This window comes from Idiotropiscis lumnitzeri, chromosome 3 (genome assembly GCF_059441095.1).
Source record: "Idiotropiscis lumnitzeri isolate Australia: NSW breed Sydney's pygmy pipehorse chromosome 3, RoL_Ilum_1.0, whole genome shotgun sequence".
Lineage (NCBI taxonomy): Eukaryota > Metazoa > Chordata > Actinopteri > Syngnathiformes > Syngnathidae > Idiotropiscis > Idiotropiscis lumnitzeri.
The window spans coordinates 8,059,074-8,076,561 of record NC_142393.1 but is presented as its reverse complement, the minus strand read 5'-3'; the positions used below and the strand labels follow the sequence as shown (position 1 = coordinate 8,076,561).

Genomic DNA, 17,488 nt, shown 5'->3' with positions numbered 1-17,488 from the left:
AAGAGCGCTCCGCTTGACTGACTGGGGGCATTTCCTGCCGACACGCTGCTTATATAGAGGAAAGGCGGACGTGACTAACGACAGCATGCGGACGTAAAAGGGTGCGCATGAAAGAGGACGCTAAAGACCCGCTCCCAGTAGGTACTGGTATACAGTGTAGTGCAACAAATGGACGAGGAGCTTGCCATCGACTCTGGCGTGTTAAATACTTTGAGAAAGTACAACAAAACTCAGTTTTGCTCCCGCTGCCTTTTGAAAATCCCGAGCAGGCATTCTTGCGTATGTTTTAGCGTGCAGGCTTGCGACTGGATCATGTTTTACCCAGTCTTAAACAGAAATAGCACCCGTAATTGAGGCAGCGCTTTTAATACGGTTCACTTTATGGTCGTGAAAATAAGGGAGTTAAAAAAAAAAAAAAAAAAGAGATAAAATGTAACTTTGAGAACATTTATTGTATAGATCACAAAGCACCAAATTGAGGCTCAGAATTCTGTAGTGAAAAAATAGTGCAAGCGAACACATACAACATTGCTGATATAAATATTTAATATACTATTATCTGTATTAATATCAGATAATATTATCAGATAATATTAATATAAGATATTACAGCTGGGGTGGGCAAACTTTTTGATTGGTGGGCCACAAAGGGTTCTAAAATTTGACACAGGGGCCGGACCAGGAGCAGATGGATGGAGTGTTTTGGTAAGCTCACCTCATCGGAGAAAAAAAATACTTGAAAATGAACAAAAGCATGACAACAAAATATCTGTCTTTGACACACCACAGTATTTAGAAAATAAAACAATAACAAGGTTTAGTCATTTAATTTTTTTCAAGTTGGGCGGGCCGGATTAAAACGCTTAACGGGCCGCATGTGGCCCCCGGGCCGTAGTTTGCCCACGCCTGTATTAGAGGAAGAGCCTGGCTCACAATCTGAGTTTTTTGCTTATCCCAAAGGTGTTTTGCTGGCAGTGAGGTCAGCACTCCACACCGGGACAGAAACAGATTTGGAAATTGTATAAAAACATCTGAACAAAGTTGTTGGTGAGATGAACAATTACAATCGAGGCTGATTATGTAAACAAAAACACACCTCATAGTTAATGTCCATGCCGGCATCAAGCAGCACCTCCACCACGGAGAGATGTCCGTTACGGGAGGCCAGGTGCAGTGGAGTGTGCTTCTTAGTGTTGCAGCTGAGCAGGTTGGGGTGAGCGCTGAGCAGCAGCTTGACAACCTCCAGTCGACCATACAGTGCAGCGAGGTCGAGGGGGGTCTCAAATTTGTTGTTCCTCATGGTTGGGTCCGTCAGCTCTTCCAGCAGCAGCCGCACTACCTGTGAGTGTCCGTACTGGGCGGCGCAGTGCAGCGGTGTCTCGTTGTCGTTGTTCTGGCGAGGAGTAGAGAGGTGTGTGTCAAAGCAGCAAAACCAACGCGCACATAAAGTTGATAAAACCATATTAAGAGAGCATGGGACAAATTGTTATTGGCATGAAATTAGACTAAATTAAAAATGTTATAAAAGCCCCAACCACCAATAAAACGCACAAGTGTACAAGGAAAACGGAGGATGATGACTATGAGGGACAGGTGTGGCAGAAGGGATTGCCACAGGCAGAGGCGAGGACAGAGGCACCAAGGTAGGTGGGGAATTGGAAGACCAAACCAAACATTATATTCACATTTAATCCCACGTTCCGGTAATTAATCCTGTTTGTGCAAAAATAACCTCGTGGGTGCTCGTTTATTCCACGAATCCAGAGCAGACTCGGCAGTAATTAAAGTTAATTGGTCGCAATGTAAACTCGCTCAGTGCTGCTTACTGGATGAAATGACAATGCAGCAACAAAATCAGCACTGATTAAGGTTACTCGCAGCATGGCCAGCAGGGGGCGGAGTCTCCAGCTCTTCGCTGAAGGATGGTATAGGAACAGCACAACAACACAGAGACGGTCAGAACTGAGACATGTGCTACATTCACATTCTGTATTTACGCGATAGCCGCCACAGCAAAGTCAACAGAAACCACCGATCTTGATCCAGCTCACGAAATGCGCCCCGGAAGGCTTTTGTTACAGTCGGCGTGTGGAAATGGGTGTGTCAGATAAGACCAGTGAGTATGGCCAGTCATTCAACAGATAAGCCCCTAACCCTACCCCGCTTACGCATGCACGCTCACGCGCACACGCGACAACACACGGTGCCAGGTTACGTCCAGTGTGGCCTCGGGACAACGTTTGACATGCGTGTCTTACACCTTTACCCTGATAGGACCAAGCGGGTAAGGTGAGCACAAACACTAGCAATGCAGGTGACCACTTGGACAGGGAGCAGGGGTGGAGCTTAAATGGAAGAGACCCCTGTCATCACAAAGGGACTGCTCACACTTGCGAGAAACACAAATAAGCATGTGTAACTAACCATATTAATATTTTGTGGACAGCAGTGGTGATTTTGTTTATTGTATTTTATTTTCATTTGAAATTTGCATCGAAAGGTTCTACTTCCGGTTTAAGCTATGTGCTTTTATTTTGAATGTGAACTTCCTGTTTAGTATTGTTCACACTTAAGGTGAATTGACGAAGAGTACGGCAAAAAGTTTCATATGAAGCCTCAGAAAACGGACGTTTATTTTTCTAGCACCCCCTCCGAAGAGGCAAAAGGTGTGTAAACGATGGATATAAGTATTTTGTGTTTGTAAATATTACGTGTTGAATGTGAAATATGTCAGCTAATTGTAAGCATATGTTTTGAACTGTGTTTCAGCTCTTACGGTGATTCGGTTTTAAGGTTACACGGTTATGGATACATCTTGCTCAAAAATAAACCACAAAATCATCAGTAAAGTCTCATCCTTGGTTCGGAGGGCATGCTACATCATGACTTCCACTTTGTTTCACCTTCCTGTGACAACACAAAGTCACGTGCGAGCAGAGAAAAGGCGGGACCTCGCCTAAGAGGAGCATGCCGGCTTTCATCTGTGATGCGCCGTCAAGCATTTGCTTATTCGTGAGATAAATGCCCAGGATGTAGATGACTTCAGCATGCAAACATACATGCTTGTGATTACATCAGCATGATTCACTTCCTCAAATATGAAAGTCTGCTGCCTCAGTTGTCAGCTCAGTAAATCGTGCACATCCATCCACAAACAAGTGATTCTGGACCAGGGGTCACAAACGTGGTGCCTGCGGGCACCTTGTTGCCCCTCATGGACCGCATGGGTAGGCAGTGGGGCTGTTCAAGGAATCGCTAACCAGTGATGGGACATGAAATGCAATGTAAGTACTCATTTGGAAATTGTGAACACTGGCAGAAATAGATAAAGATAGGGTTCCCTGTTGATAATAATCTGTTTACTAATTGTGAAAAATCCCATGACACTTGGTGAGCTGATGTTCGGATGCACCTGAAATTCTCAAGCAACATCCCCTGATAACAAAATATCGACTTGAGATTTCTTTAGAGAGCTCTTTGAATGTTGCTTGTGGTTACGTTGGTTGTGGGTATTTCTGCAATTTGTATATTTCACAACAGATAAAGTTTGATTAAATAATATTTGAACTCAAAGGCCTGAGCCTGGAAGAAATAAATGAACTTTACATGATTTTCTATGGGCAAATTTATCTTGAAATTCAGTCAATCTACAGTGTTGTGGGTTGCAATGTGTAATAATAAATAAATAATTGCAAACAGGAGGATATATATATATATATTTATATATACACACTCTATAAACAATATAAATTGTCACAACAAAACCAAGTGCTCTATCATATCCACAGTCAGGTACCGTATTTCTAGGACTAAGGCACACCTGTATATAAGCCGCAGCAACTCTTTTTTTTTTTTGGGGGGGGGGGGGGCAAATGTGGAAAAAAAATGTGTTGTTTACTGCATGTACAGAAAGATTTTGTACTGTGAATGAATAAACATAAAACTACACAAACAGATTGTTAAAACAGTGCCTTTTAACACGGCAACTACTTTGCTAATTAAAACAGAACAGACCCAAGAGAGAAAAAAAAAATCAAGATTCATTTAGCGTATTTTCTGAACTATAGAGCGCCCCTACTGGTGAAAAAAATAATCCACAGACAAGCCGCACCGTTTTATTAGCCGCATGGATCAAAATCTAGGAAAAAGTAGCGGTTTATAGTCCGGAAAATATGCCAGGTCGATAAAATATTTTTATACAAAGTGGCTATCAAAATAGCCACAACACCAAAATTAATACACTGCAACTGTTATCATTACTTTAAAAATCATGAAACATGAAAGACGATCATCTTGAACTTCAACCAAGCTAACCATAGCAACAAATATGCACCAAGAAAAGGCAGCTCTTCAGGGTTTCCGTGCAAATGGCACCAATGCCTCGCAGCCTCACTGAGAACCTGAGATTGAAATTCAAGTGGCACTCGCCGACTTCCTGGACAGAGCATGTTTATATGCAAGCCTTTTTGTCAAGTCAAAGCACTGCACAGTCTGAACGCTCATCCCGATTGAGTCGCCGCTAGATGCGTTATTGATCATCTCTGTCTAAGAACATCTGGCTATTCATTATTCTTTTCCATATTCTGTGAGCTCGAGAGTCTTTGTGACAGAGAGAAGCAAAGACGTTGTGCGGTTCCCACAACCTGCGGCCGCGGAGACGATAACGCGGTCTGACGAGCGGACCCTCTGTCACGTGACGAGCTGGCTGGCGGCACAGCAAGGTTACGTCACCCTGGCCCCCAGCGTTGGCAGAGGAGGCGTGGGCTCGAGCAGCTGTTGCAAATAATGCTTTCCTCTGTATGACGAGGAGAGTCAAGGGATTCAGTATTATTTGGATTTTGAAGTGAGAGGAACATAAGCTCTGGGAAAATAGTTTTAAACGCATTTTGTGAGCAGGAACTATAATTTTCAAATTTGGACACTGTCACACATTCCGGAGTAAACACGCCACGCTGCATTGGGATGAGGTGAATCTCCCTAACTTCCAGCCACAAACTATGATTCTCTGGAGTGGACTCTGACTCCCTTTTGCGTGAAACATTAGCTTCCCTTTCATAGCGCGTGGGACTCATTGGGACGCGCCCTGTAAACACAACTCACACAAAAGCCTGTCAAATTTTTGTGGCGGTTTCAAAAACAGTCTGCTCTTGAATTACAAATGGACGTGCTCAACGGCCTACGCATTTCTTGAAAATAAGGGGAGAGAATCATCACAACGAGGTGAGCTCTAATAGAGTCTAGAGTGGTCATGATACCCACATTTTTTTTTTTTTTTTACTTAACCGGTTTTCTCTGCATTATCAACCAACCCCCTCCGCCAATTATTTAAAAATGCTGACAACCAAGGCATTTTGGCCAGCTAAAAATTTGAGTTCGGTAGCGGCAATTGGTGCAACTCTAGAAGAGCCGGTTTACATTTCCTATGTGATGTGCTTACATATTCACGCGTGGTCAGAGGAATTCATCTCAACATATATTCAATTAGACAAGTGACCTATATAGCGATATGAAGCTTGCATGAGAGGAACTGTGACGTGAGCCTGAGCATACCAATTGCCGTTTTAATTTCCTGGAATTATGATGACTACTGTATGTACGTGCATTTCGCTGAATATTATTGAATGCTAACGACGATTAATCACTGCATCTTATTTCTAGAACAGCCGTGAGCAAACTACGGCCCGGGGGCCACATGCGGCCCGTGAAACGTTTTAATCTGGCCCGCAGAACTTGAAAAAAATTCAATGAATAAATCTTAGTTAATTTATTTTCTAAATCATGTGGTTTTTCCAAAGACATATATATTGTTGTCATGCTTTTGTTCACTTTCGTTTAAAATTAAATGTATTTTTTTTTCTCCCGATGAGGTGACGTTACCAAAACACTCCATCACTCCGGCCCCTCTGTCAAATTTTAGAACCTATTGTGGCCCGTCAATCAAAAAGTTTGCCCACCCCTGTTCTAGAATTTTTTTTTTTACCGAAGGGGAAGATTTCTATCACAATATTCTGAGCTCCTTTGTTCGACGCCAGCCTAGATAATTAAATCTTTACCTACAAACGGCACAAATCGTAATGTTCCTGTTATGTACCCAGTTTAACAGTACAATAGTTGTCGGGGATAAGCCGTTGTGTGCAGTGCAATTCCAATATTGAAGTATTTGGGACTCTTGGTCCAAGATGACAGACAACCGGTTTCGCTTCAGATGGCGAAGGTGTTCTAATGCTTGAGGGAGACGGCAAAAGAACTTTGGACTCCCCCCTTTAAAGTTCCAGCCCACACCTGGCTCGTTCTCTCTACCGGGTCACTTGCCTCCACAGTGCGGCCAATGACAATGTTACCATGGCAACCGCCTGCTCATCCTTCTCCTGAGCAACCTTATGAGCACAAAGTGGGAGGTGGGGCCAATCCACCCATTTCCACACTCGCTGGAAGTGTACCATGGAAATCTCCGTTTGATGTTGATGCAAAGCGATGGTGACACTGAACACTACCCATCCTCCTCCTCTTGGAAAGGCTCACTGGAAGTAGGATCCCCCCCCCACCCCCCTTCACTGGGTCACATGATGCCATCAACCAAAGGCAAAGCACCTTCGCTTTTTTTATTTATTCATAACAATGAATCAATTATTCAGCCACAAAAGTAGGTAGTACCCTCATCAAACGGCCAAGATATGCTTACTAGGACATCATTTATAACCACAACGCAAACAGATCAAATTGAAAAGAAGAAGGTAAATTGCAATTTAAGGCTGCAGGGGTGCTATACAGGAAAGTCAAGCTTCCCCTATCCAAACACTAAGAGGATTAGTTGACCATGTTCAAAAATAGTGTGCGGCTTTATGTACAGGCCTTGGTAGGCTTCCAGCTACGCCCGCTCCGAATACAATTATGGAGGGGCTGACAAGTTTGCACCGCTACAAAGGAAAAGGGAGTGTACTGTCGGAGTCAACAGCTGACTTCAAACATGGATGCGGGTAACGGGTGTCCTTCTTTAAATGATGGAGATCTTATTTAAAACACTTCCAGTGTTGTGCTAGCTAGGGCTGAGCAATTAATCGAAATGTTATTCCGATTACGATACTCAACAATTGCAAAATATGCATAATTGTAAAAAAATGATTATTGTATACTGTATACAATATTCTATATATAGATAACATTGTTAAAACAGGACTCATTTGACAATGTCTAATATGATAGTGTGTATACTGGATTTCAAAATGTGCAACAGTTTTATGGCAAATGATTTTAAGATCAAATAAATTGCATTTGTTTGAATATTGTTTCCATTTATAATTATTTTTTAGTTTTTTTTTTTTTACCCGCCCCAAAACAAAAACAAAAATAATTGTTTGAATAATGATGATATCAATTATTACTAAAATAATCATGATTAATATTATTTTCCATAATCGAGCAGCAATAGCATGTGTGGTAACACTACTATTTTTTAACTGTTGCATTTAGGGTTTATATGCGAACCTTCAATGGCATCTTATCATTGACTTTAATTTAATTTGGAGCAAAGACAAGAATCATACAATGAAAAACTGGTATTGAACTAAATTTGATATTGTGTTCCTTATGCGGGATGTCTTGATTCCCTACTGAAAATTTTAGACTATCAGGTCAAAAATCTGTAGACACTTGAATATGTACATAATTGATGTTACTTCTGTCAGATTGTCAACAAATAAATGTTTACTGTTGTCAATAAGTATTTAACAAAGTGTCTTAAAAGTAAATCACCCAGGAAAAAAAAGTATCAAATACATTTTCTTAACAGCAAAGTACCCGGTTTACTCTGTTCGTATCACTTCCCAAGAATATTACAAATTCAGTAATATTAGATATAAACCTCCAAAGAAAAGTCTGCCAGCTGCTCTCACATGCAGCGATTGTCGTCCTAATGCACAAGCAGCTCAATAAAATTTAGGATTGCTAGCATGGGTGAGCAAAGACGGAGGTTATCCACTGACAGAGCCACGTAAAAGCATCCCTGAGGTTCTGTAGCAGAGCGGCCCCTGCAAGCAGCAGCAACAAACCCACAGCAAGTCGACAGCAGCAAAGCAGAGAAGCACTCAAAGGAAAGATTGGAGCAGCGCCGTGTACACACCTTGGCATTAATATAAGGGTCAAAGGGCCCACAGCGTTTGAACTCTTTATGGTCTAGAGAGCTCTGGGAGGGAGGAAAAGAAGATAAGCTGATGGTTTTGGTTCAGACAAGAAATGAATACATGAATGATTATCACAACTAAATATGAGAACACAACGGAGATGTGTTAATGACCAATTAAATGTCAAGATTAGTTTCGGAGAAATGGCCCACAATGATATTACGATCTGTGTTTCTCTCCCAAGAATATTTGACGACAGTATAAAGCTCAGAGTGGGTCATTTCTGCATGGCCTGTCTACAGTGACCGGCTTAGCAAAAAATGCTATCAATGTTAGCGCAAACAAGCGCTTGTCACGCAAATTGGGCGTCAAAGCACTTCAGAGTAGCACAGAATCAGTATCAAGTGAGAGTCATGATGCTGGGAAAATGCAGTCCAATTTTTAAGAAATATTGTGCATCACACATGCAATGCGGCCCGTAACAACTGACGTAATGACCGTTACAATTACTTGAATGTTCGTCAGAAAGCTAGTCGGCCAAAGCCAGCCCGTAGAATGAATTTGAAAGTGAAACAAATACTGCGAATATATATAAGATGACTGCTGACTAGTGATTGGATAAGTAAGCCACGGGGTATGGAAGCTAGATTTTGTCATGAGTACGACCAACAATGACCCATCCTGAGCGCATTAAAGACATGGTTGGTCGACCCGTTACGACAAGACATAAATGATGATGTGGTTGTACGGGGTTATTTTTGCAGCCGTTGTGACTGAATGGCAATCAGTTCGTCCCGCAGCGCCAGTTCTGGTTACTGCTCCAATGCTGTAATAAGTTAAACAATTCAATTCAATGTTAATCAAACATCTTCACAACAAAAGAGTTGGGTTTGGTGGAATTCTTTTCATTCAATGGCATAAAATATATGGATGTATTTATTATGTATGTTTAATATATGAAGGTTGCCCATTTACCGTAGAATCCCATGGATAAGACCTTTTTTTTTTCATAATAATCATCCCACTGTTCAAAACATTTTATAGATATTTATAGGTACCTAGATTCCAACATATTTAATGTCTAATGTTACAAAAATAAATAAATAAAATCGTTCCAAATACAGTAATACACTGATATTGTTGCCTTGGTATGCTTTTATTTTGGAGTTGTTCCAGGCAGCGTGTTGTGGCTTGTTTTTGGAGTCACTGTAGTTGTGCCATCAACATCAATAACACAACTCCATCCTGAAATCAAGTTCAATCTCTGATTAAAGACGCTAAAAATCTACTGTTTTTATCCTTATATAGTGCCTGTTGCTAGCATTTAGCGGTGGCTTTAGCAATAGCAGCTAGCAACAGTAGCGGCTAGTAGTGTTAGCGGCTCTCAGCTAGCCACTAAATAATTGCCTTATATAGGTTGGCTCCCAGCTCGTTTGTCTGACGCCTGAGTAGATTTATTGGTAGTATTATACACGGGATATTACGGTATAGGCAGGTAATCACACTCTTTCTTATGTATTTACAATGATTCTGTTTGTCTAACACCACTTCTCTCGCCTATGAATATGGCTGTCGTTGAGACATTTCATTCTGCTCAGAATAACTGACCTCTTCCATTAACAACACCAACACCAACACAAACCAGTATAATGTAAATCCATGGCCCAACCTGTTCGTTGAGTTTGGGGTGGGAGGGTCCTTGGTGGATGAGCAACCTGACAATTTGCTCGTCTCCCTTCCACGCTGCCAGGTGCAAAGGGTAGCAGCCCTTGTTGTCGGCTATGTTGGTCAAGGCCTCGTTTCGTAGGAGCAATTCCACCACTTCACTGATAGTTAAAGAAGGGATGGACGGGTCAGATTTTATAGAGCAATAATAAATTCACACAGTCTTTGGAAACAGGTAATCAATAGCTTAATCGTCCCGCAGGGAGCGGTTTGCGGTGAGGGGAGGTCTCGTGTAATGTGGAGGCAAAAATACAAAATACAAAAATGGCACCACTACCTGTGTCCATTTAAGGCGGCGTGATGGAGCGGGCTGTATCCGGTGCTGTCCACACAATTTACATTGGGACCTCTCCAGATGCTGGTCAAAAGAGAGAATATACAACAAAAACACTACATTATGTGAAGTCACAATTATTACGGTAAAGTCAGTGATAATTGAAGAGCCATGGAATCTTGAATTAAAAATCACATTGACGATGAATATTATTAAGAATAAAACATGACCGGAGCCCTGTCTTTTGGTATCTGCATTAGTGATATTGATGCAATCAATATATATATATATATATATATATATATATATATATATATATATATATATATATATATATATATATATATATATATATATATATATATATATATATCTCTCTCCCTCTCCCTCCCCCTCTCTCCCTCCCCCTCCCTCCCTCCCTCCCTCCCTCCCTACCTACCTACCTACCTACCAGTGAATATTGCTTGACAATTAAAGCACATTAATCATTCCTGTGGACGTATGTTTTGCCTTTTAAGGATCCATATGTTCAATTTCAGATGCATATTTTTGTGTTTTACATATTTTCGCGTGAAAGGCTAAAGGAGGGTTGGAACATGGCTGGCATTGAATAAGTATTAAATACATTCAAAGATTCTTAAGGTTAAGTCATCTCAGTAACAGTGACACAATATTTGTCAAAACATTTAATAATTAAATCCGCACACGAAATATTTGTTCTGTGAGTGTATCAATCCACAAACCAGGCATTGAAGATTAAACCAAAACGAGCATGTTGGGAAGCGGGTGCAGCCTCCCTCTCTTGCAAGGTCTTTAAGAGGACAACAAACGAGCACAGACAGGCTGCAGCTTCCAACCAGGAAGGAAAATCACCAGGTTGCTGCCGCTAAAATTAGCTCATCGCATCAAGTTTAAAGTAACTTTATTATTCCCAGCTATGCCCCACGCACAAAAGGCCTTTTGTTTTGTAGCATGAGCTACAAAAAAAAAAGCACGGAGTAATAATCACCAAAGGGGTAGACGTTTGGGCAACTCAAATGTAAATCTCTTCCACCACTGAAGCTGCATTCAGCTGTCAACTAACACGGATACGTTCTTATAACTTGCCAAGGTTCGCTATTCTCTTTAAAGGAAATGATCGACTGGGCGAATAGAAAGCAAGAAAGAGAGACTTAAGACGCCAAAAGGATGTCTGGTGTGATGCAAAGCACTCTGAAAGACCTTAACACAGCTAAATAATAAATCATGTGACGAGAAAATCCCAGCACTCGTGAACCAAATGAGATTCATCCTCCGCTGTAGAAGAAAATGGTTTCTTTTCTCATTTACTCATCTATTGATGATGGAAATTTGCCAAAACATTGATTTAACAGTCAATCTTCAGACAGGATACCGACGCGGATTGTGAGTGTGGATGACACATCCTCTTCATGAACATCCATCCATCCATTCCGGACAAACCCAGCTAAAATCGTATGAAAGGCGGAATACACAGATCACATATTCAACTTGTTCCGCTGATCCTTTGTGAGAATTATGGATGTGGCTTCCTGGAACCGTTTGCTTCAGATCATGAGGGAATCTCAAAAAGTCTGAGGCATTTCATTGCCTACAATTTTAAGAACATTGTTAAGATAATATATAGCATTATAACAATCGTTTTTTTTACGATTGCGCCAATTCTGTAATCGTTGAGCGTAATAATCGTAACCGTAATTGAATTTAAATTAATTGCACAGGTCTAACATACACAATGATAAAGGTTGCTATACGGAGATTAAGAATAAAATACGGATGTCGGTGCTGAAATTATTTCATTTTCATGTTTATCAGCAACAGTCCAAACACACCTCATACAGGAACGGTTCATAAAAATCTCAAACTCCATGTTGTTGCCTGATATTAAAGTGTCGTGTCCCACATACACATGAAATTATACCTGACATGAACGGAACCCACATTGTCTGCACCAAAGTCAAGTTGAATGTACCACTCATTGCGCAATACAATACAACTTTATTCATGTAGCGCATTTCACAAGAGCTGGAGCTGTAACAAACCATCAATGATTTGATGTAAATGAATATAACTTTACATAACACACTTATCTCTTCTGGTGCAGTGCTAGCTGTCTTTAGAACCCCACCACAAAATATATCCCCCATATTAAGTCTGAGCAGTGTGTAATTATACAGTCAGCGCTGTGGATCTGTGGCCCACGGAACAATGAACTTGACACCGCACATTCACAAGGATGCAACCCTTTCCAAGTCACAGATAGTTCAGTCCCTCCCGCATGTCGAGAGATCTATTTATCACACGAGGCAGGCATGAGGATGCACTAAAAAAGCAGAATGTGCGAGGAGGAATTTCTGGAGTGTGAGGAAAAGCTGGGCGTTGATAAGCTTCTGTTAAGTAACAAGGGAAGCTATGATCAGGCCAGATATGAAAACCAACGTGCTCTGCCTTCTCGTTCCCAAAGAAGCGGCGATGAAATTTTAAATACAATTAAATAACTAAGTCTACTGGTCCAGTAGAAATGTCAAAAATGATGTGATGGAATCAACATGTTCTTGCTTTTTTACATAAATAAGTGGACTACACAGAAAGTAATATCTTCAAAAAGCTTTCTTGCTATTTTTCCTTTTTGGAAGTCGGACCAGTAAAAAAAAGAAATTTGTATTTTTTATTTTTTATTTTCATCGCCCCCTAAAATCCCACTCCTTCCTCGTGGGTGCTTTCGGAAATACGCACCGAGCACACGGCGTCACTGAGACCGTTCGGAAACTCCGAACACTGTGCCGTTGGGTTATTCATATTGCCCCAAAAAACTGAGCACCGGAGCCAAGTGCATCGGGTACAAGGAAAGTAAACAGTTGAAACAAGAGCTGCTAATTATAGACTACGTTCAGAAATTAAATTGATCGGATGACGAAACGTTTGCTTAAGAGCTACGTTTACGTTTTTCTTTTTAGTTTAAAACGGCTCACCTTAACCAAAATCTTGCGTCATATTGTAGACAAAGATACATTTCCGGTGGGGTAATGTCAGAGCTGGGCACTTGACCCTTTTGTGCCGGTCAGTCCCCCGCCCTCCGGCCGCGATCTCTGTCCCGGTCCCGGCCTCAACCCTCTGGCCTCATTCGTAAAAATTGTCGGCCCACAAATCCCCTCCCAAAAAAAAAAAGGGTGACATTGGCGCAGGAGAGAATGCGAACGGCAGAGGTTTATTGGCTAATTTATTATTCAAATCCGCTTACCTTATTATGAGCTTATTATGGTCTTATTTGTCTCCTTCTTATTAGTGTCTTTCTTCTTTCTTCTTCTCCACGAATGCAAGTCAGTACGCACTGTTGGTGTTATAGGTTGTGGTATTGCCCCCCCCTCCTCTCTTATAATGGTATGCCCCAGTAGCAGGTTGTAGGCGCGGGTTACGTGATGTTTGAATAAGGAAAAACAGGTACGCTTGAACGCCCACTGCTTTCTCACGTCTCTTCATACACAAACAGGCGCTTTTGACGCGTTTTGACGCAATTTTTGTCGTTTGCCTATTTCACAAGTAGGTTCATCACACGCACGAGGGACGATTCGCGGGCCGGACTAAAATCAACCTACGACCTTTGTTAATCGAACAAACATTTGTCACCATCGCCCCCATATAAAAAAAAAAAAATTATAAAATGGGCATGCCCAGCTCTGGTTAATGCACACTCTGGCAACCGAAAGTTAGTTGCCATGACAACCATTCATCTTCTTTTCTGCCGGAAACAAAAGGATTGACATCATAAAACATAAATCCGGCCCCACCTACGCTGTCTCGCCCATGAAAAGTGAGGGAACACTGTAGATCATCAAGATATGGGGCCTGCTTCAACAGGGCCGCCGCTACGACGCGGCTCATAGTGGCCCCACAGGGCGGCCACTCGAAAAGGCGTCATGTCGGCCACTTTTGCGTGGTCACTGAACACATCACAAGCACAAGTGGAGACAGAAACCGACTTTTGGTTTCTGTCCTAGATAAAAGAATTATGTAACAGCTTACAGCAGGGGGGGGGGGGGGGCCCATAAACAAATTAACAAACATGAACAGAGCAGCAAGTAGGACAGGAGAAGTTAACGAAATCAGGCAGAGTGCAGAAAGCATTACGAGAGAAGTACAAGAAATCCTGCCTGGGCATCAGCCGCTCAATTAGTACGACTTTGACTTCATTGGACTGACGGTCGCGCTAGTGAACATTGATAGCTTCTTTCCAGACGTTGGACTTTAATTCTGAGGCTCGCATGCAAGTTCTGAACCAGATTTTATCAGATGTTTTATCTATTATTTGGTTAACGTTAACAGTATTTGCAGATCCAAACATCATCTATGATTTTATACATAAGCTGTAAAAATGTATCGTAAAACGAAAAACTTTTTGCTCGTCACATGCTTTTATAATAGAGCTTTAGGGAATGATCTTGCTAATAAACATTCTTGGCACTCTTTCAAAACAGTTGTTAAATTTGGCGCACTTTCAGGAGGAGAAATCCATGCGAGCTTTTACACCTTGGCCAACTCTAGGCCTCTAAATGTCGTTGCTAAGAGTTCTCATGGCACTCAGATGCACAAATGTTGTGTTTTGGAGGACTCACGAGCAGATTGAGTACGGAATCACAATTTTTTGATCTCCCTTATTAAATTGTTACAGGATTCACATTCATTTAGAACGGCCGGTCGTAAAAGTCACGACACCTCATCCTCTCAACATTTTGGCGAGGTGGCACTCGAGGCCGGGAATCAGCGTGGTGCTGGACAATCCACTGTCATCCTCTTACTAAGGCTCACAAGCAACCTAGCAGAGAGACGGGGCTTAAATCCCAGAGCTGGGCGGTGGGCAAAACAGAACACACAATTTGGATTGAAGCGCGGGTGTGTGTGTGTTGGAGGCGGGGGGAGGTGAATTCATGGGAAGCTACGAAGGAATTCCTCTTTGAAAGGGCCACGATAATCCTTAATTTCCCTGAGGGAATATCAACGGGATGAAACTACATTTCGAAAGAGATTCTGGGGGGCTGTAATTCCGAGCTGCACAAAGCTTGGTTTTAAAGAGAAGACAGATAATATTTCCATCCCGTTCATTCCATTAGCCGACTGACGATAGTCGAATGCTGCCATGTTGCATATATGTACAGTTGGATTAATGATAAATCCCCACTGTTCTTCGTAAATCCTCAGTTATTTGTTTAAATGTCAGACAGACTATATGATTGTCAAATTTGTACTGATAATCTGTACCATGCAACTCTTTCAATCAGTACACAAGGATTACCGGTACAATTTTAAAAATAGCAAAATAAAAACCGGTCAACAGCGAAAATTGTGAGCTCAGCCCAAAAAAAATTGATAAATTCTAATTTATAGGACGATACTGTTCCACTCCAGTCCTATCGAAGGTAGTATTGCACACTGTACATTGTTTTTCACGTGTCAATCAAATTGAAACTAAAATGTCATATCCATGGTGATTTATGAAATATTTCCACATTCGCATTTTAATCCAGAATTTTCACGACATGTAGTGTTTATTTTCTCTGCCAGTTATCGTATTTGCATTATTCAAACTGGAGCTAAATTCTCATTTATTTAAAAAAAATAAATATATAAAACCACATTTTCGAACTCCACGTAACGGCAGCATCACGTGACTCACTTGTATCACTTTTCCTGCTTACTATAAACAAAGGAAAAAGCACCAGGCTACACTACCTGTTGGGTATCTTAGCAACCACTACCAAAAATCGACACGCTTGCGCCGGTCTACCGTCATTCCTGTGCGATTCTGCATTCACCCCAGCAGTGAGCGCCACAAAAAAATACAAGTGCAGCGCGAAAAGGACTTCAAGCTAGCAGAAGCAATGAAGCACCTGCTTGGTAATCTTCTCCATCAAACTCTTATTGGCAGTTATGATACAAAAAGTCTTCCAAAGTGTCTGGAAATATCGACCAGAAGACAGAGGCACTACATATCAAGTATGCATGTTGAAACAGATAAAACAATAACAGCACTATTCCTCTGAAGCAATCCATTTAAAGTTAGCTAGCAAATTACGCAACAGTTCTATGACAGTAATGATGAGTCCCGGAGATGTCTGTGACGCATATATCCTGAAACCACTTCACAATATGAATTTGTGATCTCATGGTCTGCCCATTTACAGTTCAAGTCTAGATTTTCTCGAAAGAAAATGACGTCAGATTGCAAAAGAATGACTCAATGAAAATGTATCATAGCAAAGGAAAATAGCGGTGTGGTTTCTCATCCGATTCAATATATTCATTCTGCGTAAATATTACTTCAGAGTTCTGATTGAGCTTTTATTGACTTTTAAATCACCAGGATTATTGTTATTATTTTACTTTTACTATTTTGATTTTGGTCACTCCCTTAACCTAGCATGCTAGCTAACGCTTCTTACTTCCGTCTGCTCGACTAAGTAAAGGTTGTTGTTTTTTTTCTAGAGTCGGTTGCCGCAACGTGAACAGAAACGCACGCAGGTCGACCGGCAGCCACGCCAGAAAAGCGAGGGTTGCCCGTGTGGATGCTTAATGTAGTTTAAAATTCACATTAGCTCTGATCTTCATGAAGACGCTAGCTGAGTGAAGAGTTGTTACATTTTGGTTAGGTCGCGCTGGCCACTTGGGTCACCTGTTCCTGACGGTCGAGTTTGGTCGCTGTCGTCTTTGCCATACACTTTATTTCCAGTTCAGCACAAAAAGCTAAAAAATCTACTTGAATGAAAGCGACTATAAAGTAGCGCGTTTGTAGGTTCAACTGTGGCAAATTAAATGTCTACAGAGGAGCTCGAAAAGACATCAAGTAACATATTGCATTTTAAAGCTCAAGTGTGGTCACGGGAGATGTGAATTAACTGCGGATGTCCACAGACTAAGAAGATGGGAGTCAAAAGGCCTGCAGCACAATAAACAAGACGAGGATGAAAAGCAATGTTGGTAACAGGGAGAGATGACTTGTAGAAAAGGGTGGCAAGCTATAAAAAAAATAAATAAATAAAAATCTATCTGGCATTTCCCCAAACAGTGAACACGTGACTCTACCGCCACCATCTATTAAGTGTTTCGCTTCGATTTGATTGACATGTGACTCAATCTTAATAATTGCTCCACATTAGCAAAGTGCTTGCTTCTCGAAAATAAATAAATAAATAAAATATATTTGTTCACAACCCAAAGCATAATTTTATTTTCCTCTCTGCATATGATATACAATACAAATTATCTAATGATTCAAGTGAGTGAGTCTGCTTAGAAAATTTTCATTTGACTTGTTTTATTTGGCAAAATTGCTGTGTGAAGTGAACTTCTTGCTAAC

The 17,488-nt window shown here is 41.2% G+C and overlaps 1 protein-coding gene across 6 annotated transcripts in view; it reads right to left on the bottom strand.

Annotated features, from left to right (window-relative positions):
- The window catches only part of anks1aa (ankyrin repeat and sterile alpha motif domain containing 1Aa), a 48,813-nt gene that overhangs the window by 25,891 nt on the left and 5,434 nt on the right, over positions 1 to 17,488 (bottom strand). For 4 of the 6 annotated variants that reach the window (XM_088291558.1, XM_088291556.1, XM_088291559.1 and 1 more), the window contains exons 2-5: positions 10,123 to 10,203; positions 9,790 to 9,946; positions 8,120 to 8,182; positions 1,097 to 1,393 (exon numbers count right to left, since the gene is read on the bottom strand). In XM_088291558.1, coding sequence (XP_088147684.1) covers positions 1,097 to 1,393; positions 8,120 to 8,182; positions 9,790 to 9,946; positions 10,123 to 10,203 — 598 coding nt within the window. The remainder of the gene's footprint in view (positions 1 to 1,096; positions 1,394 to 8,119; positions 8,183 to 9,789; positions 9,947 to 10,122; positions 10,204 to 17,488) is intronic. The other 2 variants (XM_088291561.1, XM_088291562.1) reach the window with 1 other exon arrangement.